This window comes from Phaenicophaeus curvirostris, chromosome 1 (assembly GCF_032191515.1).
Source record: "Phaenicophaeus curvirostris isolate KB17595 chromosome 1, BPBGC_Pcur_1.0, whole genome shotgun sequence".
In the NCBI taxonomy this organism is placed as follows: domain Eukaryota; kingdom Metazoa; phylum Chordata; class Aves; order Cuculiformes; family Cuculidae; genus Phaenicophaeus; species Phaenicophaeus curvirostris.
Window position 1 is genome coordinate 86,408,112 of NC_091392.1, and position 23,339 is coordinate 86,431,450.

At 43.7% G+C, this 23,339-nt stretch overlaps 1 protein-coding gene across 4 annotated transcripts in view; it reads left to right on the top strand.

Moving 5' to 3' along the window:
* The window catches only part of CD58 (CD58 molecule), a 34,375-nt gene extending 12,479 nt beyond the window's left edge, over positions 1-21,896 (top strand). The window contains exons 3-7 of one of the 4 annotated variants that reach the window (XM_069867189.1): positions 528-782; positions 2,743-2,838; positions 4,104-4,156; positions 4,372-4,428; positions 16,760-21,896. In XM_069867189.1, the coding sequence (XP_069723290.1) occupies positions 528-782; positions 2,743-2,838; positions 4,104-4,156; positions 4,372-4,428; positions 16,760-16,903 (605 nt within the window). In that variant the 3' untranslated portion in view covers positions 16,904-21,896. Of the gene's footprint in view, positions 1-527; positions 783-2,742; positions 2,843-4,076; positions 4,157-4,371; positions 4,429-11,671; positions 11,742-16,759 lie in introns of all 4 variants that reach the window. The other 3 variants (XM_069867206.1, XM_069867214.1, XM_069867197.1) reach the window with 3 other exon arrangements.
* Positions 21,897-23,339: the final 1,443 nt, after the last annotated feature.

Genomic DNA, 23,339 nt, shown 5'->3' on the forward strand with positions numbered 1-23,339 from the left:
TATTCACTTTAAGGTGGGAAGGGGGGTTGTTTACTTGTCAGGGAGACAGGCAGAAACAGATGGGGGCTGTTCTTTGGCTCTCTTTGTCACGTTGCTTAGGTACTTGAAGCAGATTTTCAAAGGTGGCATCTGATTTGTGCCCATTATTACCAAGTTATTCCAGGCACTATTTATCTACTAAAGTTGCTCCTGCAGGCGTATTATATGCGCTTGAATATCTGTAGCATCATCCTGTGCAGATCTATACAGCTTCACAAGTAGTCTTTGGGAAATATATTTGATCGGTGGGTATATTAGTCCTGTTGACAATGAACCATGAATAGACTCAAACTATACACTGAAGAACCACAAACAGGGACACTTTTAGAAATACATTTCGTATGTGCCTGCATGGGCACACGTGTGCATGCACACACATTTTATCTCTGCACTCTCCTGCTGTATTTGTTGCTCCAGCCCTTTTCCTGTGCTAAAATTCAAGGCAATGTATAACCAAAGTTAATACAGAATGTTTTCTCTCCTTTCAGCTCCCCCTTCTGAACCTGAAATAAGTTGCGATATCAGTGATGATGACCTTGTTTTAAACTGTATAGCAGATTTCCCGAAGCCTCTGAATTACTCTTGGAAGTTAGATAACACATCAGTCCCTCACCACACCTCGAAAATAGTCATCCCTAAGAAGAACCTTGATGCTTCCCAGAAAGCTGTATGTTTAATTAAATTCTCTCAAACGGAAAGGAGCTCTGAAATCTCTTTGAGTAAATGCTTTCCAGATGAAAAAGGTAATGAATGGGTCAGGTTGTATGTGTGAGTCTGAGAGTCTGTTTGGGAAAGCAGCATGGACTATGACTGTAAGATTTCTGCTGACTTCTTAGGAAGTTGAATTTAAAGAGTAAAAGGCATCAGAAGTCTGCTAAGTGTGCTAAAGGTATGAGGCTGACGGTTTGATCCCTCCCGAAAGCCAGTTTCTGCAGAGATCTCAACAGAATAAAATCTTGAGCTGTGACTTGAAATAAGTAATAATAAAGAGGGAGACACACACAGAAGATCTCTTCTGAACTTTCTGACCTTGTGTAATTAGTCGTAATGACTGTTCCGCTCTTTGTACTGCTTCCCATTAACTGGCATCAAACTGTTCAGTCATTTCAAGTGAGTCATCTAGCAGCTATGCATGAGTCAATGAAAATACATCTTCTCCTCCTGTGAAGACTTAAATATTTTTTTTCTTTTTTTTTTTTAAACATAGGATGAGAACATGTTTGGAGCCCTCTGGTTTGTAAGGTGTGCAATGCAGTTCATAACTCACAAAATTTCCCACTTAGATGCAAAAGTAATGTTCATGGTTTACTAGTGTAGAATTCTTCCACCTTCACTGGAATTGTGTCAGAGATTTGTTAGAAATGAGACATGTGGTGTGTTGACCTTGGTTGGCTTCCAGGTGGCCATCCAGCCACTCTTATCACTCCTCCTCCTCAATGGGACAGAGAAGGGATGAGATAAGGACAGGGAGATCACTCAGCAATTACCATCACAAGCAGAATAGACTTGACTTGGGGAAAATTAATTTAATTTATTGCCAATCAAAATCTGATTAGGATAGTGAGAAACAAGAACAAATCTAAAACACCTTTCCCTCCCACTCCCCTCTTCCCAAACTCAACTTCACTCCCAGTTTTTCTACCTCTTCCCTCCAGGCAGTGCATGTGAATGGGGAAGAAGGGTTGCAGTCAGCTCAGTACACATTGTCTCTGCTGCTCCTTCCTCCTCATGTTCTTCCCCTGCTCCAAGTGTGGAGTCCCAACTGTGGGAGACAGTCCTCCACAAACTTCTCCAATGTGAGTCCTTCCTATAGGCTGCAGTTCTTCAAGAACTGCTCCAGCATGAGTCCTTTCCAAGGGATGTAGTCCTTCAGAAACTGATGACTGCAGCATGGGTCCCCCATGGGATCATGAGTCCTGCCAGAAAATCTGCTTCAGTGTTGGACCCCTTCTCCATGGGTCCACAGGTCCTGCCAGGAGCCTTCTCCAGCATGGGGTCACAGCCTCCTTTGGGTGTATCCACCCGCTCTAGTGTGCAGTCCTCCATGGGCTGCAGAGGAATAACCTGCCTCACCATGGTCTGCACCACAGGCTGCAGGGGAATCTTTACTCTGATCCCTGGAGCTCCTCCTTGACCTCCTTCACTGACCTTGGTGTTTGCAGGGCCATTTCTCATATATTTTCACTCCTCACTCTCTCTGCTGTTACCCAGCAGCTTTTTCCCCTTCTTAAATGTGTTATCACAGAGACACTAGCACTGTTGCTGATGGCCTCAGCCTTGCCAATGGCAGGGTCCATCTTGGAGCACTGGGTCTGTCTGGGGGCAGCCTCTGACATCTTCTCGCAGAAGCCACCCCTGCAGCCTCCCTGCTATCCAAACCTTGCCATGCAAACCCCACACAAGATATTCGCTGAAACTTCATTTAGCTGAGATCTGGCTTGAGCTTTCATAGGCCAAAGAGTGGAATAGCTATTGCCTTTCAAGTAGTGATGTGCCTTTACTTAACTGAAGTATTTACCATGTAACTTTTCTGGAGCTGGCTCAGAGTTTTGCTAGTAACTGACTATGGTGCATTTATTTCTTGGGTTTTGCTTTTTTAAGAACAAATAGCTATAAAACATACTGAGAGCTGTATTTCTACTGAAGTAGTATTGCATAGTTGCTTTTTAACTAACCAATCATTGTTTATTTTATTTTTTAAAGGAGACAGCTATCAAAAAAGAAGCAGAGATGCTCTTTGGGGGGCTTCTGTTTTCTTCCTTCTGCTTGTAGGAATAACAGTATTCCTATACATAAAAGGCACGTGTAGCATTTCCTAACTGAGCTAAAAATACTTCAAGATGATGCTGATGTAAGGTTCTGAAGGTTCTGTAGCATATATAGAAGTTTTTGACCATGGGATGTGTTGTAAATACAGTAGTAGAAACATGTACAACTTAGGTAAAGGCTAATAGGTGTGAAGGAAATGATGCCAAATTTTCCTGCACTCAGACACTGGGCTCTGTGTGGTGGGAAACACTGTAACTTGCATTTGAAATTTCTCCTTCAGAATGAGTGTTTCCTTTACTGTATGTTTCCACTTACCAAGTATCTATGGCTTCTGACATGCCAGTCTGAGTGTGCTTTCACTGCCTTTTTTGCGACCATCATAAGGCTGCCCTCAAGATCCGCTTTACTGTTGGGGCAGGCTTGTACCAAAGCCTGTTGTATACCTTATGCTGAGTCTAATCTAACAACTGAGTATACTCAACTGATACATAGAGGACTTCTTGTGTCTGTTGTCAGCATGTATTGTCGTTATCTTGGAGTGCTAGATTTGTTTCTTGATCCATTCCTACACTGAATTCAAGTATATTTTTGTAAATCTGACAATTTATTTGGAAAAAAAAGCCTGTACTGCTCTGTGGGGTGGCTTCGGGAGGTACAGGACGTTGTCTTTGAACATCACGTCTTTTGTGCCAGCACATTCATCCAGGTTATTGAAGTCCCGCTGAGTGACAGCCCTGCCCTCCAGCATGTCCCATACTCTCCATTGTTTGATGTCATCTGCAGGCTTTCTGAAGGTCCCTGCTGTGCCATTGCCCATGTTGGTGATGTTTAGCAAGAGTGTGCTTGGTATCAACACATGAAAAATGTCATCGTAACTGGCCATCAGTTAGGCTTGAAACAACTCATCTACTCCCCTTGAAACAGTAAAGGTCTGACCATGAAAAAATAAACCTGTTGTACCTCAATAGGATAAACACTGCAAAGGTATAATCAAACAGAAGATGTGATTTCCTGATTTAAGTACGAGACTGAGTCATGAACTACTCAGCTGTGCTTTGGAAGTTGTTGTTGCAGGAGGCCCATTTTGTTGATCTCTTGCTGACTGTTTTTGCCCCCAAACAATGTTTCTCTGTTTCTTCTTTTCCCAAGTTAAGTGTTCAGTTGCACATCCTCAGTGATTTTTTTTATTATTATTATTATTTGGATTGGAGGAGTGGGGAATGGATAGAGGCTGTCATAAAACGTTATTTCTGAAGTAATTTCTCCAGCTACTTTGTTTGTTTTGGTGCAGCTAGAAGTAAACTTGAAACAGGAAGAGCTCCTCAGAAGAGTCCAGTGCATCACTCAGGTAAGAGATCTAGAGTGCCATAGATGTGTGGAAATTAGACTAGTGTTTTAATTTGGTCTAGGCTTGTAATTTTTGTTTTCTCTGTGGCAGTATAGTCTTTCATTGGAGAGGTAAAGGAGTAGGTTTTTATTCAGGCCTTAGTTATTTTGCCGAGTGCAGTTATTTTTTCCAGGTCATTAATACATGCTTTCTAATGTAAATGAATTTTATTACAGGAGAACACACGCCACTTTATTCTGTGGAGAACCAAGAACAGTTTCATCCAGACAGAAGTAAGAAAATTGTTTGGTTATATGTGTTTCTAAGCATCTGCTATTGGTGGAAGAAATTAGTCTGATCTGCTCTTCCCTTTTTTGCAGTGTGTAAGCTTTTGAGTTGATTTCAATGTGTGTATACAAGGCCACAGTCTCAACTGAAGTCCATTATTGGATAATCATAGGGACTGACATTTAGTAGAGCTGGCGGAATTACTGACAATGAATGGCCTGGGATTTTGCTTTTGATAACAGAGAATAGGGGCTGGCCTCATGATGAGGGCTGGAAAAGGGCACACTATAGGGTAATCTGTCAGCTGGAGAACTTACTCTCTACATGTTTGTTTAAGGTTGGTTCACGAGATAAATGAGATGAATATTTCTTCCGTCTTTTTTAATCTTACTTGCCTGTTTCATTTATATAAACTTCTTTCAGAAATTTGATTGATTATTTTTCTAAACCCAGTATTCATATCAAATGCTTAGGTCTGAGCATGAGTGTGACACATTGCTCTCTTCCACTGTTCTCCAGGAAAATTTCTTGCTGGCCTATTTTGGAAATTGGGCAGCTAGCCTTTTTCTCTGTGCACTGAATTTGACTTGGGGAGCTGGGGGTTGGTGCTGTGCATGTAGCAGTAGATGTAATGATGACCTTGAAGGTATTGTCACATCAGATTGGCAGGACTTTGCTTTAGTTTACCTTGGTTACATCTTGTCAGTCCATGCAAGGACCAGTGAAGACAGGCATGTTGCTAGTCTGGTGTGTAGAACTATTGTCGTTGCTTTTCATGCATGATTTTGGTTCATGTTTGCATCCTGTGGAGCAAGTTGCAATTGTCTCCTTTTCTTTCTCTAACCCCTTTCAGTTGTTTTTGGGAAAATCCATTAGCAGAAACTTTCTATTCATGCTTACTCCATTTTGCAGGCCTGTCTTCTCACTGTAACAGCCCAGATGAGGGAACGAGACAGTGGAATAACTTCTCACCTCTTTCCATTAGTTACGTGGCAGCCCAACCATGAATTCTTTACAAAATGGCCTTCTACAGGCAGTACAGATTCTCAGGTTTTTCTGTCTTCCTGTTTTCCTGTTCAGATCTCTGCTTGTGCTTCTGTTGTCCCTTCTAATACTGCTTTGTTTTCTATTTTTCATTGCCTTTTTTAATTTGCAGCAAGATTTCTTGGTTTTCTGTCTTGTGGGCCTGTGTGTTGGGATCCAGGAATCACCGTATATGGTGAGCAAGTAAAAAAAGGGACAGCTTTTAGTCGGCCCTCCTTTCATAAGGGTAAATGAAGCTAATGTGTTTCAGCGTTAACTTGTATGGATCTTGTTGCCAGGATCACTGTGATCTGTTCTTTATGAATCAAGCAAAATCAGCCCCTAGGCAGTCAAGCAGATTAGGGAGAGCTGTGGAAGATTCTTTAAAAATACAGACCAAGTACGGTTTAGATGGGGAATGACCAGAGCTCCCACCATCAGATACAAACACACTGCCCTGTTGGAGTGTTCTGGTATCGAACTGTTGGTGGCTTCATGTGAGATACTCTGTCTGGTATCTTGCAGGAACTGTTGGAGTTGGCATAAGGCAGGAGCAGGATGTTTTTGAGCTATTGTGTCACCTTTGCAGAGACTTACTGAATGTTTAATTTCTTATGTTGCTCTTTAAGGAATTTCAGAAGTCAAATTAATGGGTTTGGAGGTTAAAAGGGTCCTTAAGTGGTTGCCGGAGTGAGGTTGAAGTTGAAATTAATTGTGAGTCCTTCAATAAAGTGGGATAGCATACAGTTCTCAGGAGTATCTGCCAGAAGTGTTACAATGAAACTGTCTAAGGCTGAGTTGCATTTTGCAGACTGTGCTACTTCCATCATCACAAGCTGTTAATCGTGATAATGAAGAGCCTGAAGCAGGTAACAAGTGAGATGGTGCCCTAAACTAGGGGAACATGAAGAGAGGCATTAATTTTGCAGTCCACAACATATTAGCATGTCCTCAGTGCAGAAATTACCATTCCCCTGTTGGCCTAGAAAGAGATGTTGCCTTAGGAGCAGTAGGTATTGGTGAGTAGATCACTAGATGAGAAGTCAAAAGGACCTGAATCAATGTTTCTGTTGAACAGCACTGAGCAAATACCTTCTTGGAGCTTCAGCTTCCCTTTTGATATGATGAGAATGATGCTGCATTGTGTGTTTGCACAACACTTCATGACTAAGCATGTATGACAGAACCCCTTTTTATAGTAAATGAGAAAATTGCCCTTTTGTCTAGTGCTTCCTTTTATTTGCATGCAAAAGAGTGCAAGGATGCTTTTATAGTATGTTGTCACGCATAGGGGATCTTTACTTTCTGCTAGAAGAAACGCTCAAGCAGGACCTAAGATAATGAAATGCTGTGGCTTCAAAGCTTTGTTTGTGTTGATGGGAAAGAGATCTGAGTCTCAACACACTGATTTAGAGACGGGATGCTTACAAGCTTTCAAAATGCTACTCTGGGAGATGGAGCAGGTTTCTTTCCTTAAAGAAGCAACATTTCTGGATCTGATATTTTTGACGTGCTTTACGCTATAGAAAAGTTTTTTTGGCTGCATTTGTCGGGCAGCTAAGCAAAACCTCAGTTTTGTTTCCTTAGTACAACCAGTGTAAGGGAAATTAAAGGGAATTCTGGGACCTGTATTTTTTTCCTAGAAGTTGTTTTTACTCCAGAGGTATAGTGAAATAGGAACTTTGTAGTTCAAGTCAGGAAAAAAAAAAAGTTTTTATTCCCCAGGCTGTTGCACTGATCATTCATTCCCTAACTCTTCCACCATTTTCTACAAGTAGCTTCTTATTAGGGGATTGGAGAAAGCAGAGTGTTTTCCTCATTAAGGGAAAAATCACTAATCGTGACAATAAGGAAAAGGAAACCTAGAAGCCCTTGGGTTTTGCTGCTTAGAGCAGCTTTCCTCATCTGAAGAAAAAGAGGTTGTGTAGCTGCTGGCAAAGGTATGTTGTAACTATTTCCACATGCATAGACATGAATACAGGAAAAGGAGGTTTATTGCATACCAGACTTATGGAAGAAATGAGGGAAACATGCAGTTCAGATCAAAGGCAGTCAAGTCCATAGATAAAGATTGTTCGATTGGATACTAGAGGAACAAACCGAAATACTTTGTTTTGCTGCTGGCAAAGGTGTGGTGGCTGGACCTTTCCTTGTCTTATCACTTGTTTTTACTATTTACTTTGTTTTGTTGCAATATAAAGTGGGAACACCAAGTAAAGGAGTTGGTGCCCCCTTGTACAGTACACCCTGCAGCACCTCAGCAGCAGGCAGTCACTGCTGTAGAGGTGGGAAACAAGAGGCAAGGCTATGATGTTTGCTGAAATGTGTGTACAAAGCAATTCTAAATACAGCTGCTGCTGGTAGCCCAGCAGTACATAACAATTGCAGATGAAAAGGAGAGCTGCTGAGCACAGCCTACCAGATGTGCCAGCAAGGGCTCATGTGCAGCTGTATCTGCTGCTCCCTAACAGAGAACTGTATGGCAATGTGGTCACAAGTGGCTGCCTTGGCTGAGATCCTGAGAGGGCTGAGGAAGGTAAGCATCGGAGTACAGGCTCGATGCTTTCAGAGAGCAGATTTCCACTTATTCAGGAAGATGGTGAGCGGCATCTCATAAGAGGCAGTTCCAAAAGTTCAGAAGAGCAATGGAGCTCAAGAGAGTCATCAGGCCTTTAAGGAGGACTTTCTCCAAGCAAGAGCACAGGTCATCCTGATGGTCAGGAGAACAGGCAGGCAAATCAGAGGATGAGCTTGGTTAAGCAGGGAGCTCTTGACAGGGCTCCGGTGTAGACCTTGCTTCTACTACATGTGGAGGCAGGGGAAGGAACATTGCCCAGGCAGGTAAGGATGGTGTCAGGAAGGCCAAGGCTCAGGAAGGTGTTAAACCGCTGTGAGGTGACCAGGACAATGAGAGCAGCTACTGCTGCTATGTTATCTATAAAAGAGTAAAGGAGGAAGATGGGGCTTGTTGCTGAACAGGGGATTGATTTAGTGGTATCTCATGCCAGTGAATATAGGATAGATGAGTGGACGGTGAGGTGAGGTGAGGTGAGGTGAGGTGAGGTGAGGTGAGGTGAGGTGAGGTGAGGTGAGGTGAAAGCCGGCTGAATGTCTGAGATCAGAGAGTTGTGATTATTGGTATGAGTTCTAGTTGGAGGCCAGTATGTAGTGGTGTACCTCAGGGGTCAATATTGGGTCCACTCCTCTTTAACATCTTCATTAATTATCTTAACGATGGGGCAAAGTATGCCTTCAGCAAGTTTGCTGATGATACAGAACGGAGAGGAGTGGCTAACACACGTAAGGGGTGTGTTGCCATCCAGAGGGACCTCAACAAGCTGGAGAAACGTGCTGGCAGGAACCCCATGCAGTGCAACAAAAGGAAATTCAAAATCCTTTGCCTGTGAAGAAAAACCCCCATGCACCTATATATGCTGGGGGCCAGTCAGCTGGAAAAGCAGCTTATCAGTAAAGAACCTGAGGATACTGGAGGACCAGAAGATGAGCCAACAGGACAAGAAGCTTGAGCCAACAAAAGGGTATCAGTGTCCCAGGCTGTATTAGGAGGGAGGTGATCTTCTTACTTGGCACTGGTAAGGCCACATCTGGAGTCCTGTTCTGGACTCCCTAGTACAAGGGAGATGCAGAGCTACTGGAGAGAATTCAGCAAAGAGCCACAAAGATGATTAAGAGACTGGATGTGGTCCGGGGCAGCCTGATGTAGTTGAGCCTGCTTGAACAGGGACATGGGATGACTTCTAAGGTTCGCTTCCAACTTCAGTCATTGTGTGATTCTGTGATACCATCCGTCTTATGAGGAAAGGCTGAGAGACCTGGCACTGTTCAGTCTGGAGAAGAGAAGACTTGGTATGGGATCTCATCAATGTGTATAAATACTTGATGGGAGCAAATGAAGAAGAGGGAGCCAGGCTCTTCTCAGTGGGTGCCCAGTGACAAGACAAGAGGCAAAGGACACCATAATCTGGCAGATATCATTGCAAGGCTGTTATTTATCACCTTCAAAAATCATGTTAGGGAAGATCTGTTGACAACTGGAAGATGGGAAGCATTGAAGTTATTTTCCAAATAGGCTAACGGGTCCATCAGTGAAACTACAGGTCAGTCAGGCTCACTTTCATCCCTGGGAGAATGATGGGGTAAGTCTTTTTGGAACACATTTCTAGTCACAGGAGAAAGATGGTGATTAGGAGTAAGTGTAAATCACAGTTGACCAAGTTAATGTTTATTTGATGAAATTACTAGATCTGCGAATGAGGGAGGGTGATGGGTGCCATATACCTTGACTTTAGCAAGGCCTTTTATGCAGTGTCCTTCAGCATTGCTGGAGTCCTAGGTTGGGATGTCCTAGTCTGGAAGAATGTCTATCTACTGCTAGATTGTCAAGCCTGCAGCTAATAATGAGTTGTAGTCCACATGGATGCCAATGCCAACTGGAGTACTGAAGAGGTTTGGGGTTTTTTTGGTGACCTGAACAAGGGAAAGAAGATGGTGTCATTGAATTTGTAGATGACAACAAAATGTGGGGTGCAGTCAATCAGTACGAGGTCAGGATTGTCATTCAGAGGAAGCTGGAGAGGTAGAGGCCTGCATGAACCTGATCCAGTGGGAGGTGTCCCTCCCCATGGCAGGGGGGATTGGTACTGGATGATCTTTAGGTCCCATCCAACCCAAAGCATTTTATGATTCTGTGAACGTCATGAAATTGTGCCGGGACAATGCGGGGTCCTACACCTGAATGGACCAACACCCTGCCCTCATGCAGGCTGGGGACTGTCTGGCAGGGGAGCAGCTCTGCTAAAAGGTACCTGATAGTCCTTATGAAGGAGTCAACAGTGCATCCTGGCAACAAAAAGGCTGGTAGCATCCTAAGCTGTTTTTAGGAGTGCTTAAGCCAGTGGATTGAAGGAAGTGGTTGTTTGCCATTACTTGTTAGGTGGCTTGATGGCACTTGTTAGGTGGTACGTAGACTATTACATATTACATACATGTTATGGCCCACCCATTGTTGGAAAAGTACTAATAAATTTGAGCAAATTCAGCAGAGTGCCACCAACATGATCAGGGCTCAGTTCCTCTGAAGAGAGATTCAAGAAATAGGACTTGCTCTGCCCCAGAGAAGAGCAGGCTTTCAGGGTACCTCACAGCAGCTGCCTATACCTATGGGATATCAATAAGAAAGCAATTTATAGAGATGAATTAGTGGAATATCAAGGTGATGGTCCTAAATTGTAGCAGGGGAGATTATGTTTGAGTATGAAGAAAAAGCTTTCTGCCTCTAATCATAGCTAATCATTAAGACAGGCTGCATGGAGTCATCCTCCCTTGGAGGTTTTTAAGACCTGACTGGAGTCAATCCTAAGCAGCTTATGTAGAACTGAGTATAGACATTTCTTTGAGGATGGTCTAGGGTTAAACATCTCCTGGTCTCTGTGCTCAAGTGAACAGAGTGATTCTGTGCCTTAAGAATTGTAGCTGATGACTTATCACAGTTATACCACTGTGAAGTTAAGCAGTGGGATAAACCCTGAAGGGCTGTAGCTCTCCAGTCATCTCTTTTCAAACCTCTACCATGCAGAACAGCACATTTACATCCAAGTGTGTCTTTGACCATGGTGTAACTGAGGGAGGTGAGTGCCCGTTCTGTGGCAGGGAGCTATCCTAGGGGAGAAGTGTTGGCTTTCTGGTGTCAGCTGATTATGTTGGTAACATGTTGAGTTGTAGCTAGTAACTCACTCTTATGGAATAGCCAGTACCTTGAAGCTGAGCAAGGCGGGGGACTGTAGCTGTCTTCTGATCTCTCTTCAGACATCTTTAAGAAGAACAGCAACTTGCTGGCAAAACATCCAGATGACCATGATGTGAATGAAAGAAGTAATTGCCTGTGCCGTGGAGCAGTCTTTGTTTGTTGTGACTTTTGCCTAACACTTCTTGATTTGAAGTTATGGTTGGTGTTGTGGGTGCTGAGTATCTTCTGTGCTTGGCCTTTGCAGGGTCTAGAAGAGATAATGTGTGGAGTTGGGTATGGAGGAGAGAGGGGAAGTGTTGTATGACAGCCCCATCGGGGCAGGGGATGTCGTTCAGCCGTGTTATTGATGCCAAACAAATGGCCCAATTTTCAGTCAGATTACTCTTGTTTCATCTGGGATGGAGAGGGGGAAGTGTTGTGAGCTCCAGGATTGACTCAGTATTGCCTGTTCCTTGCAGAAGTGACCCAGGATGCAGAAGATGGAAATGGGGAACGCCCTGAGGAACAATCCCAGCTGCAGTAAAGGAGGTATAGAATCATAGAATAATAGAATCACAAGGTTGGAAGAGACCCACCAGATCATCGAGTCCAACCATTCCCACCAACCTCTAAACTATGCCCCTCTGTACCTCATCCACCCGCACCTTAAACACCTCCAGGGAAGGTGACTCAACCACCTCCCTGGGCAGCCTGTTCCAGTGCCCAATGACTCTTTCAGTGAAGAATTTTTTCCTTATGTTGAGCCTGAACTTCCCCTGGCGGAGCCTGAGGCCATTCCCTCTTGTCCTGTCCCCTGTCACTTGGGAGTCGAGGCCAGCTCCCTCCTCTCCAGAGCCTCCCTTCAGGTAGTTGTAGAGAGCAATGAGGTCTCCCCTCAGCCTCCTCTTCTCAAGGCTAAACAACCCCAGCTCTCTGTTGCTCCTCATAAGGCCTGTTCTCCAGCCGCTTCACCAGCTTTGTTGCTCTTCTCTGGACTCGCTCCAGAGCCTCAACATCCTTCTTGTGGTGAAGGGCCCAGAACTGAACACAGGATTCGAGGAGCGGTCTCACCAGTGCCGAGTACAGTGGGAGAATAACCTCCCTGGACCTGCTGGTCACGCCGTTTCTGATACAAGCCAAGATGCCATTGGCCTTCTTGGCCACCTGGGCACACTGCTGGCTCATGTTCAGTCGCTGTCAACCAACACCCCCAGGTCCTTCTCCTCCAGGCAGCTTTCCAGCCAGGCTTCTCCCAGTGTGTAGTACTGCACAGAGTTGTTGTGCCCCAAGTGCAGGACCCAGCACTTGGCCTTGTTAAACCTCATGCCATTGGTCTCAGCCCAGTGATCCAGCCTGTTCAGATCCCTTTGCAGAGCCTCCCTACCCTCCAGCAGGTTGACACTTCCACCCAGCTTAGTGTCGTCCGCAAACTTGCTAAGGGTGCACTCAATGCCTTCAACCAGGTCATTGATAAAGACATTGAATAGGGCTGGACCCAGCACTGAGCCCTGGGGAATCCCACTTGTCACTGGCCTCCAGCTGGAGTAAACTCCATTTACCACCACTCTCTGGGCCCGGCCATCCAACCAGTTTTCCACCCAGGAGAGTGTTCGCCTGTCCAGGCCAGAGGCTGACAGTTTCCTAAGCAGAACGCTGTGAGAAACTGTATCAAAGGCTTTACTAAAGTCCAAGAAGACTACATCCAAAGCCTTCCCTTACGAAGGCCTTTCCCTCACGAAGCACTTGCAAGAGAGCCGGGTGATCAGGCCCAGTCAACATGGGTTCACGAAAGGCAGGTCTTCCCAAACTAACCTGATCTCCTTCAATGACCAAGTGACTGGACTCTTGGATGAGGGAACGTATGTGAAGGTGAAGCTCCCTGTGCCTCAGAAGAGTGTGGGGACTGGCACAGAGGCAGAGAGTGGTAGTGCTGGGCCAGGCTTTGTGTGACCCTGACCCCTGTTTGCTCAAGTAGAAAACAGCGAAAATTATTACAATGGAAGGGGCATGCGTGTGGTGAGCACACACGTGTGTGATGTGTACTGGGGAATCACGTTTGTGATGGAAGTGTTCAGAAGAGTGGCCACTTCAGACAGTTTAAAACTGTAGAATTAAATATTAACGTTCATTAATAACACATCTCTTGTTCGCGCTTGTACTTTTACTTTATTCCATGCCTTAACAAGTGATAAAGGCTTATAGTGGTTGAGGCGTCGGTAAGACAGTATGTTTTTGTGTCAGCAGATGTCCTTGTTAATTATGAATGCTGTTGAACATCATATCAAAGTAGAGAGATATTGTATAACACTGTGGTTTATCTTTATTGCTTAGCTATGTTTTCTTTGGACACAAAGAACAGAGTTTACTTAATTTGCGTTTTTCTTGTGGTTTGTTGTTTTAAAACCTATACAGACATGGTCGGAAAGCTCTTCTCAGTGGGCTTGAGGGCTGACACATGGAATGAGAAAACTGATGATTATCCTGTGTGGGAGAACAGTTGATTGACACTACATCTAATGGATATTAGTGACATTCAGGCTGCAAAGATGCAAGGTTTTGCAATAGTTGTTTCATATTCTGTGAATTAGTTAGAACCTTTCTTCAGTCATCAGTTCTGCATGCTGCACTTACTGTGGGGGCATGTCAGGCCTCCATTTTTGTATCTCCAAAGATGTTTTGCCCTCTCAGTGTGTTTTATATGGTATATGTGCAGACCAGAGCATCTGTGGGGTCACACAGCTGCTTCTTGGAGTACATCAGCACGAAGAATGTGAAAATTCAGGTTAGTCCTGTCCCAGATCTGACAACAAAAGGGTGTAGAGTCTGTCCTTTAACTAACTGCACAGACAAGGGCTTACATCCAGACCAAAATACTGTTTCTTCAGAATTTTTCTAAAGTAAAAAAAGCCTATGAAATGCTAACTGGTTTCAATCCTGTTACTAATTAGTTTCACACTGTGATTCCCAAGAAGTATTAAAGATCATAGGTTTGGAGCTGTATTGACTTTTAGTTTATAGTGAAAAGTCTTACTGAAACACCTACATCTGGCAAAGAACATGAAAAGGTCAAGCCCTTGCCAAGACAGCAATGACTACACTATAGATTTGGCTTCCAAAGCACCTGGTATTCTTGCAGAAAATCCTACTGAACATACATCTGTAGAAAATCCAAAATTCCTATCTGTGCAACATGAAGGTTCCAGACAGGATATTTGAAGCTGTATCTCAAAAGTCTTTGGTCTTTGTGACAGCCAAATGGTGGAGATAGAAGAAATTTTCCCAACCTAGCAAATTCAGTGGCAGCATGGAGAAGTGAAATCACCTGCCAGCAATAAGCATGAATTTCTTGATGCCAAAGGGATATACTTGAACGGTTTACAAATTGACTGAAAACAATTTTCCTTTCCTCAAAAGAAAAGGAGAAATGTTGTTTTGTCTGTCATATAGCCCTTAGTTAAGTGGTATAATTACGGGCATTTCTTACTGGTTTCTTCTTTTTGTGTTGTAGGTTAATGGTCTCCAAATTTTTTTGATTGTGCAGCCCATCAGTAAAATATTTGGGACATACATGCCGAATTTATGTGCATTTATTTATAAGTTATATATGTATGCTACCATACTCAAATATTATGTACAGTATTAAACATGCACAAAAGTGGAAGCCAAAAAAGGATGAGATAAGGATGAAATAAATATTATTTTATATTTTTAATGTAATTAGCGGTGCAAAAATATTTTTCTTTCTGCACCACAATGGATTGCCTTACACACCCCCCACTTTGGAGACCACTGATGCAGATAATTTGTTTAGAGATTCTCAAAAGGCACAGGAAGGTGGAAGCTAGTGGCATCTGACTGCTGTGGAGTTTTCAGTTCTGCCAGGTTTGATTCTCCTACTGAATTACAAACTAAGCAATCACATTCAGATATTCACTGAAAATGATGTTGAAAAGAAGAAAAAAAATCTCTGAATGTGAGAAAATATGGATGAGTAGAAAGGTGGGAAGCAGTTAAGACCGAGTATAAAAAAAAAAACAGCTCTGTGATGCAGAAGAAACTGCCAAAGAAACAGTTATGAAACAAGGAAATAGACTTGAAAAAAAGGGCTGTGTAGCTGGAGAGGAAGCTGTGGTGTCTTGTCATGACTGAGTCAGATCCTGTTAGTGCCAAGGAGTAATACCGAAGACCAAATGAAGTACGTTAGTGTGTTATTCATGACCTACGTGATGTGCTGCTTTGCAAGGGCTACTTGCTTGGCTAAACTGTGTTCCTATGTCATGTTTAAAGGTTTAGCATCTGAAATAGTTATGTTAGTTGGACTTGATGATCCGGTGGGTCTCTTCCAATCTGGTTATTCTATGATTCTAAATAGTTATGTTGTTACATTATGTCAAGACGTCAGATGTAGCTGTGCTTTCTTTGGTGTTGTTTGTGACCTGTGTGGGGACAGAACATTTTGCATGTTCTACGGGGAGCGTGAAACCTGATGCTTATCAGCACAGCTGTAAAATAAGAGAACACTCATGTCACATTCAGGCCCTCTCACTGCATAGACACAAGCAAATAGCACACCCCCACTACCCCACTGGCTCCTGGATCACATCAGCCATAGGTAAAGCAGTAAACCTGCTTGAATTTTAAGGATGCAGATCATAAATACTTCAGGCTTGTCCAGGAACCTTGTGAGAACCAGAATGGGACATGTTTCTTTTTCTAATTGTCTACAGAGATGAGTGCCATGTGTCACCATATGCTGCTCTCCTAGACCATCTTCTGGCATCTTATCCCAGATTAGAGTGATACTGAGCTAGAGACTAGTGGAAGGGAGGGATAGTAATCAAAACAGGAGCAAGGACTGAATGACACAGTGCAGTTGGTTCCGCTTATCCTGTTGGTCTGTGTGCACCAAGATGGGCTCATTGATGTAAGTGAGCCTTGTCTATGCTTTGCTGGAAATCAGCCTGGTTAGAGGTTGGTGCATGTTGCATGGAGTTAGGTTGGGCACGTAGTCTTGAACTTGCTGGATTCTAACTTCCTCCACTGTAACTTCCCTTTGCCTCTAGTTTCTTTTGCTTGTCAAAGAAGAGGTCTATTTGTAATCCTCAAGACAGGAAACTCCAAAAGCACCTGGGATTACCGTGGGGAAGAAACAGCAGCAGCGTCACATGCATGTGTGGTACACAGTTGATACTAAGATTATAGACCTGAACCTTTGCATGAAAGTGGTATCTTAAGTGCCTATTCGTGCAATCCAAAGTAGTGGCATCAGAACATCCTCACAGGTCACCAGCTGCTTAGCAGGTGGCTGGCAGTAAGCGATACGTGTTCTTAACCTGTTCCAGTTGCAGGGGCACATATCTAACCATAAACATATAATTTGGGTAAAATGGCTAGTGGCCATCAGATACAATGAGTCACATAGCTGTAACTGGATTGGTTTGGATCATGTGACAATGTCTTAATTAAATCTTCACACCTTGTTAGTATTTAGCCTGCATTATTCTTGTGTAACTAGAAGAGAAGACATAATGATTTACCTGTCTGCTTTTCCTTTTCTTTTGCTTCAGATCTTAAATCGTAATCAAATAACTGCATTGTGGATCAAACGACAATGGAAGACAAGTGCTAGAATTCAACAGGGATGGAACTGCTATCTTTTCTCATGGAGGTTTTCCAGCAGTACTGAACTCATCCATAAAGAAGGGCTTTGAAGATCAGCTGAGCTGTTCCCCGTGGCTGTTTTTCTTTTCTCAGAAGAGATGGCCTCCTTTTCTAGTGTTAACTCATGAAGAGAAGTAGGCCAAATCAGGGACAGTCTTTTATATTGTATCATGTCCAGTTTTAACAAACATTGCTCTACTAACACGAAATGCAATAACTAAGGCGTTTTTTATAATTGATATTTTAGAGGTTAATAATCATATCCATTTGCATGAATGTGGACAAACCAAAAACTAACCAGCTTTCTCTGCAATTTTGGTATCAGTACCTTTTTATGGTGAGAAGAAAGACAGTTCATCCTTCAGCAGTTCCAGATGGGTGGATGTTTGCATTTGCTAGTCTTGGTTCTCCAGCAGGAACTCGGTGCTCAAGACAAATATTCTCCATGATAGCTATCTCCTGGAGTTGGCAGAAGACTGGCAAACTGATGGTCCGCTGTTGGTGGTTGACTTTGTGATAAAGCTACAGTTCAGTTTGTTGTTGCACTGGAACAAACCCGCTTGGCAAGACTGTACCTTATCCCCTTCTCCAGGTCACTGATGGAGATGTTAACTGGGACTAGTTCCTGCGTAGACCCTTTTAGTACTCCACTTGTCTCTGTCATCCAGGTAGCGTACAACCTGTTAGCCACTACCATCTGAGCCCAGTCATCCAACTGGTTCTTTACCTATCTGTAGAATCACATAGAATGGTTTGGGTTGGAAGGGACCTTTAAAGATCATCTAGCCCGATCTTCCTGCTGTGGGCAGGAGCATCTTTCATTAGACCAGGTTGCTCAAAGCTCAGTCCAACCTGACCTCGAATGCTCTACAACTTCTCTGTGAGAGCCTGTTCCAGTGTCTCATCATCCTTATCATACAAAATGTCATCTTATGTCCAACTTAAATCTACCCTCTTTCAGTTTAAAAGCATTGCCCCTTGTCCTGTTGCTATATGCCTTAGTAAAAAGGCTTTCTCCATCTTTCTTATAAGCCCCCCATTATGTATTGAAAGGCCACAATAAGGTCTCAATGAAGCCTTCTTTTCTTCAGGCTCAACAACCCAAACTTTCTCAGCCTTTCTTCATAGGAGAGGCCTTCCAACCTTCTGATTGTCTTCATGGCTCTCCTCTGGACCCACTACAACAAATCCATGTATTTCTTCTGCTGGGAACAATACTCCGGTTGGAGTCTCACAAGAGCAGGGTTGAAGAAGACAATCACCTGTTGGTCATGCTTCTCTTCATGCAGCCCAGGATACAATTGGTTTTCTGGGCTGCAAATGCACATTGTTGGCTCATATCTAATTTTTTGTCCAACAGTATATCCGAGTCCTTCTTGAACATTATAAGATGCAGGAAAAGCCTTTCCTTTCCCATCATCATCCTTACCTGCCTGGGCAGTGTTCCTCAATTCCTCCATCGCAGCCTGCTCCCACATCTAGTAGAAGCAAGTTTTGCACTGGAGCCCTGTCAAGAGCTCCCTGCTTAACCAAGCTCATCTTCTGATTTGCCTGCCTGTTTTCCTGACCATCAGGATGACCTGTGCTCATGCTTGGAGAAAGTCCTCCTTAAAGGCCTGATGACTCTCTTGAGCTCCATTGCTCTTTGGAACTTTTGGAACTGTATCCCATGAGATGCTGCTCACCATCTTCCTGAATAAGTGGAAATCTGCTCTCTGAAAGCATTGAGCCTGTACTCTGATGCTGTTATGCTTGCTTTCCTCACCCCTGTCAGGGTCTGGAGCTACTTTTCAGTCATGCGGTCATTCTGTTAGGGAGCAGCAGATACAGCTGCACATCAGCTCTTGCTGGTGCATCTGGTAAGCTGTGCGAAGAAGTTGTCCCTGATGCTGCCCAGAAATCCTCCTCACTGCTTGCATTGCTGCATTGCCTTTCAAGCAGATGTCAGAGGTTCCTCTGTATGTGCCAGAGGCTGTGAGTCGGAGACTGTTGCTGTTTAGGCAAGCCTTTATCTCCTTCCTTACCCTGATCTGGTGCCTGTAGCATTCTCCAACCATGTCATCATCCCTAATGGCCTTTTCTGGGATCCTGACCCATAAGCTCTCAGCCAGCCTGTCACCTGCTCTGTATCAGAGCTCCATACATTCAAGTCACTCTTTGAGAGGGCACCCTCTCTTCTCTTCCCTCCTTGTAGAGCTTTAGCACATCCACTGCAGTGCTGCAGTCATGCAAGCTGGCTCACCATGTCCCAGTTACTCCAACAATGTTGTGGTTTTGTGAACCAGTGGAGAAGTACAATTCTTCATGCTTGCTTCCATTGCTGAATGCATTTGTGCATTACCAGTATAATTTTGTGCTTCTCCTGCCAGTTTTTTTTGTTTCTGAGGTCTGTTTTGTTCCTGTCACCCTGTACCCTTCATTCAGTAGTGGTGGACAGGGATCCAAAACTCTGGGTTGTGATCTCTCGTCCCATCATTCCTACTCCAGAGCTTTCCTCATGATGTTGCTGCTGACAAAAAGTTTACAATGGCGACTCTGTAGGACATATAGGCCACCCCTATGGGCTTTTTCAGGTAGTGAAAACCTAACTAATGTTTACTAACAGTGTGAGAAGGATCACAGGTAACTTATGCCAATGCCCTGTTCTATTGTAGGAACTGTGGATCCTGCAGAAAAGTTGAAATCTTTCCTTATTGCTATACATGTCATTTAGGTGTTCAGCTGCATCCAGACAATATCTGCTCTTACAGCTGCACTGCAGGAATGTTCAACAGGACTTTTGTAAGAGCCAGACCATCTTGCTCCTACTGCTTCCTGTAAATGCTTGTTCATTGAATCATAGAATAGGTTGAATTGGAAGGGACGTTAAAGATCATCCAGTTCCAACAGCCCTGCCATGGGCAGGGACAACTCCCACTAGATCAGGCTGCTCAAGGCCTCATCCAACCAGACCTTGAACACTTCCAGAGATGGGGCATCCACAACTTCCCTGGGCAACCTGTTCCAGTATTTCACCAGCCTCACCGTGAAGAATTTCCTCCTTATGTCTAATCTAAATCTTCTCCTCTCCAATTTATAGCCATTCCCCCTAGTCCTGTCACTACAAGCCTTTGTAAAAAGTCCCTATCCTGCTTTCTTGTAGGCTCCTTTCTGGTGCTAGAAGGTCATTATAAAATATGTCCTTCTTATGTTGAGGATTCCAGAACTGAACACTACTCCAGATGATGTCTCACAAGAGAGGAATAGAGGGACAGAATCACCTTCCTCGACCTGCTGGCCACGCTTCTTCTGATGCAGCCCAGGATACGGTTGGCCTTCTGGGCTACTAGCGCACGTTGCCGGCTCATGCTGAGTTTCTCATCAACCAGCACCCCCAAGTCCTTCTCTGCAGGGACACTCTCAATTACATCATCCGCCATCCTGCATTGAAACTGTGGATTGCTCCAACCCAGGTGAAGGACCTTGCACTTGGCTTTGTTGAACCTCATGATGCTCTCACAGGCCCACTTCTCCAGCCTGTCCAGGTCCCTCTGGATGACATCCTGTTCTTCCACTGTGGCAACTGCACCACTCAGTTTGGTGTCATCTGCAAACTTGCTGAGGGTGCACTGGATCTTGCTGTCAATATCATTGATGAAGATTTTAAACAGCACCGGTCCCAGTACAGACCCCTGAGGGACACCACTTGTCATAGATCTCCATCTGGACTTGGAGCCATTGACCACTACTCTTTGAATATGACCATACAACCATTTTCTTATCCACCGTACTGTGCACCCATCAAATCCATATCTCTCCAATTTAGAGAGGAGGATGTTGTGGGGGACTGTGTCAAAGGCTTTACAGAAGTCCAGATTGATCATGTCCATCGGTTTTCCCATGTCCACTGCTGTGGTTACCCCATCATAGAAAGACACTAGGTTGGTCAGACAGGACTTGCCCTTGGTGAAGCCGTGCTGGCTGTCACTGATCACCTCCCTGTCCTCCCTGTGCTTCAGCATGTCTTCTAGGAGGATCTGTTCCATGATCTTCCCAGGCACAGATGTAAGGCTGACAGGTCAGTAGTTCTCAGGGTCATCTTTTCTATCCTTTTTAAAAAAGGGGATAATGTAACCCTTCTTCCAGTCACCAGGGACTTCTCCTTTCAAATATCAGGGAGAGTAGTTCATAATTTATTAAACAGAAGTTGTAAAACACTTAGCCATATCTTTTTCTAATATATACTTCTGTTTTTTATTTAACCTTAGAGTGATTAAATACCAAACAGCATGCGAAAGTCTCACATGAGGGTTGGTTTTGAAAATTCCTAGACCCACAATATAGTAGATTACCAAAGCAAAAATGCAACAGCCTTCAAAAATAGTAAGCAGCTGTGTTTAGTTAACCACAATTGCTGGAAGATTTCAGCATAATTCATGGAGTTTTGGAGCTTTATCAGAAGCAGAAAAAGCCATTTATGTGCCAGGCTGATGTAAGACCAAGAACTACAGACTTGTTGGTATTGTTGTTTATTTGGTTTTTATGATTGGTAGATTTTTTTTTTCCAGAGGGATGTGAAGCCAGACATTTGAGAGAATAAATTGACCTGACTTCCTACCAGTTTTGGTCACAGCACTCCGCTTGTCTTTGTCTTCAACTGTCTTTTGTATATTAACTAAAGAAGAATAAACATATTTTTCTGTGAAAAAATTGTGTCCTGTGTTACCTTGCAGTGAATGCAAAAATAGAGAGTTTTCAATAGCAAACACTAGAAGTTCAGTCAAGATACAGTAATTCTGGCTCATGTATGACTTGAGTCCAGGAAATGTTGACTCTATTCCGGGAAGTGAGCCTGCCCTCTGCGACCCCGGAGTCCAAGTTCATGCTGATGTTGAGACCTGATTGTTGCCAATAACAGAAACTCACAGTGATTAGAAGCTGCTGCTAAGTACTTGTGCTTGCAGACACATACCAATTGATTCCTTGGTCTTGACTCTTCTTTACACTAGCTTTAACCTATGGAAACAGGGCATGCAGGAGATGTGGCTCCTTATTTATCCCAGGAAAAAAGTATAATCAGAACTTCAGTGCTGGTATAGAACTGGTTTTATCGATTTGGGGAATCAAACTCAAACCACAGTTGTCAAGGCAGGGCAGCTTTGCGTTGTGCTGATGTGCACAGGCTTTTGGTTGTTTGCAAACACCTTGTCCGGGATCTAGCTAGATTGAAAGGTTACACCATTCTCATTTCATCATTGGCTGTGCAGCTTTTGGGAACACACTGACATTAGAGTGTGAAAGCAGTCACAGGGGTTGAAAGAGCCTTCATTGGTGCCTAAGACCCAACTTCAGAAGGCGATTCACATGCAAATTTGTGAGGACTGTCCTCCGGGAGCAGGAGTGCAGCAAAAGCTAGGAGCAGTAGGAAGACCAAAATGTGACATGGTTGTCTTTTGAGCAGACTTGTATGTACACTTTAAAACCAGGTGCTGGCAATACCTGCCAGGCTTGGAGGAGGTGATGCACACGTTATGTGGCACATTGCTGCTGGAACACAGCGCTCTTCAAGCAGTAGCAGGATGGTTTACTAACACCCAAAGCAGCAAAGGGGAGAGAGCTTGTGTGCTTCCACTGTTTCTGGGTGCAGTCTGAACTGTGACATAGAGATAAAAGGACATGAAACATTTCTATGAACCCCAATGAGCATGTGAACAAAATCCTGAGGAGCTTTGCTTTGCAGTTGACCTCAAGGGGACTTTCCTCCATAAAAGGTGGCTGAAGTGACCACGGGGCACTGTGTGGGCCATTGTGGCTTAACTAGTGCAGTCATTGGTGAAATAAGTGTATCCTATACCCAAGGATGCGTATAATTTTCTACATTGTCAAGTTTTATATGACCCAAATATAAAACTTATGTATAATGTAGCTTCTGTGTCATCCCTGTTGGCCACCTGAGCACAGACGTGAGAGTCCCCAAACTTGCCCATTTTTTTCTAGCAGTTAAAGAGTCAAACTATGTCTCTCTACTTAGGAAAATTCATGCCTAGTCTTAAAAGTCTCAAGTTTCTTTCCCATTTAGGCTGTGTATTCCTCTTCTATAATTTCTAATTGTGTTTGTTTGACATTCCTCTCATTAGGGGATTCAGTGTTCTTTGAATATGCGTATTTCATCCTTGTCTGGTTCCTGTGGGAGAGGTGTGGGAAAGAGTGAAGGGTTGGACCAGGAAGATGAAACAGAGGGAGCCTGAGTGATGAATGGTAGGTGGAGGTAAGTGTAAATAATGTCCAGGAATTCTGTGTACAGCACTGCAAAATGGAGTGGTTTTTTAGGGCTCCAGGGATAACTTCATTTCAGAATCATCTCTTGACATGTTTGTCTTATTCTGCAATAGGCTGTCTTGTAGTCCTGGCAACAGAAGAGTCATGCCTTTCCATTGATATCAGCATTTCCCTGTTAGCTCTAGTTGAGAATTACATACTCAAAAGTTTCACTTCCAGTTGTGAGTT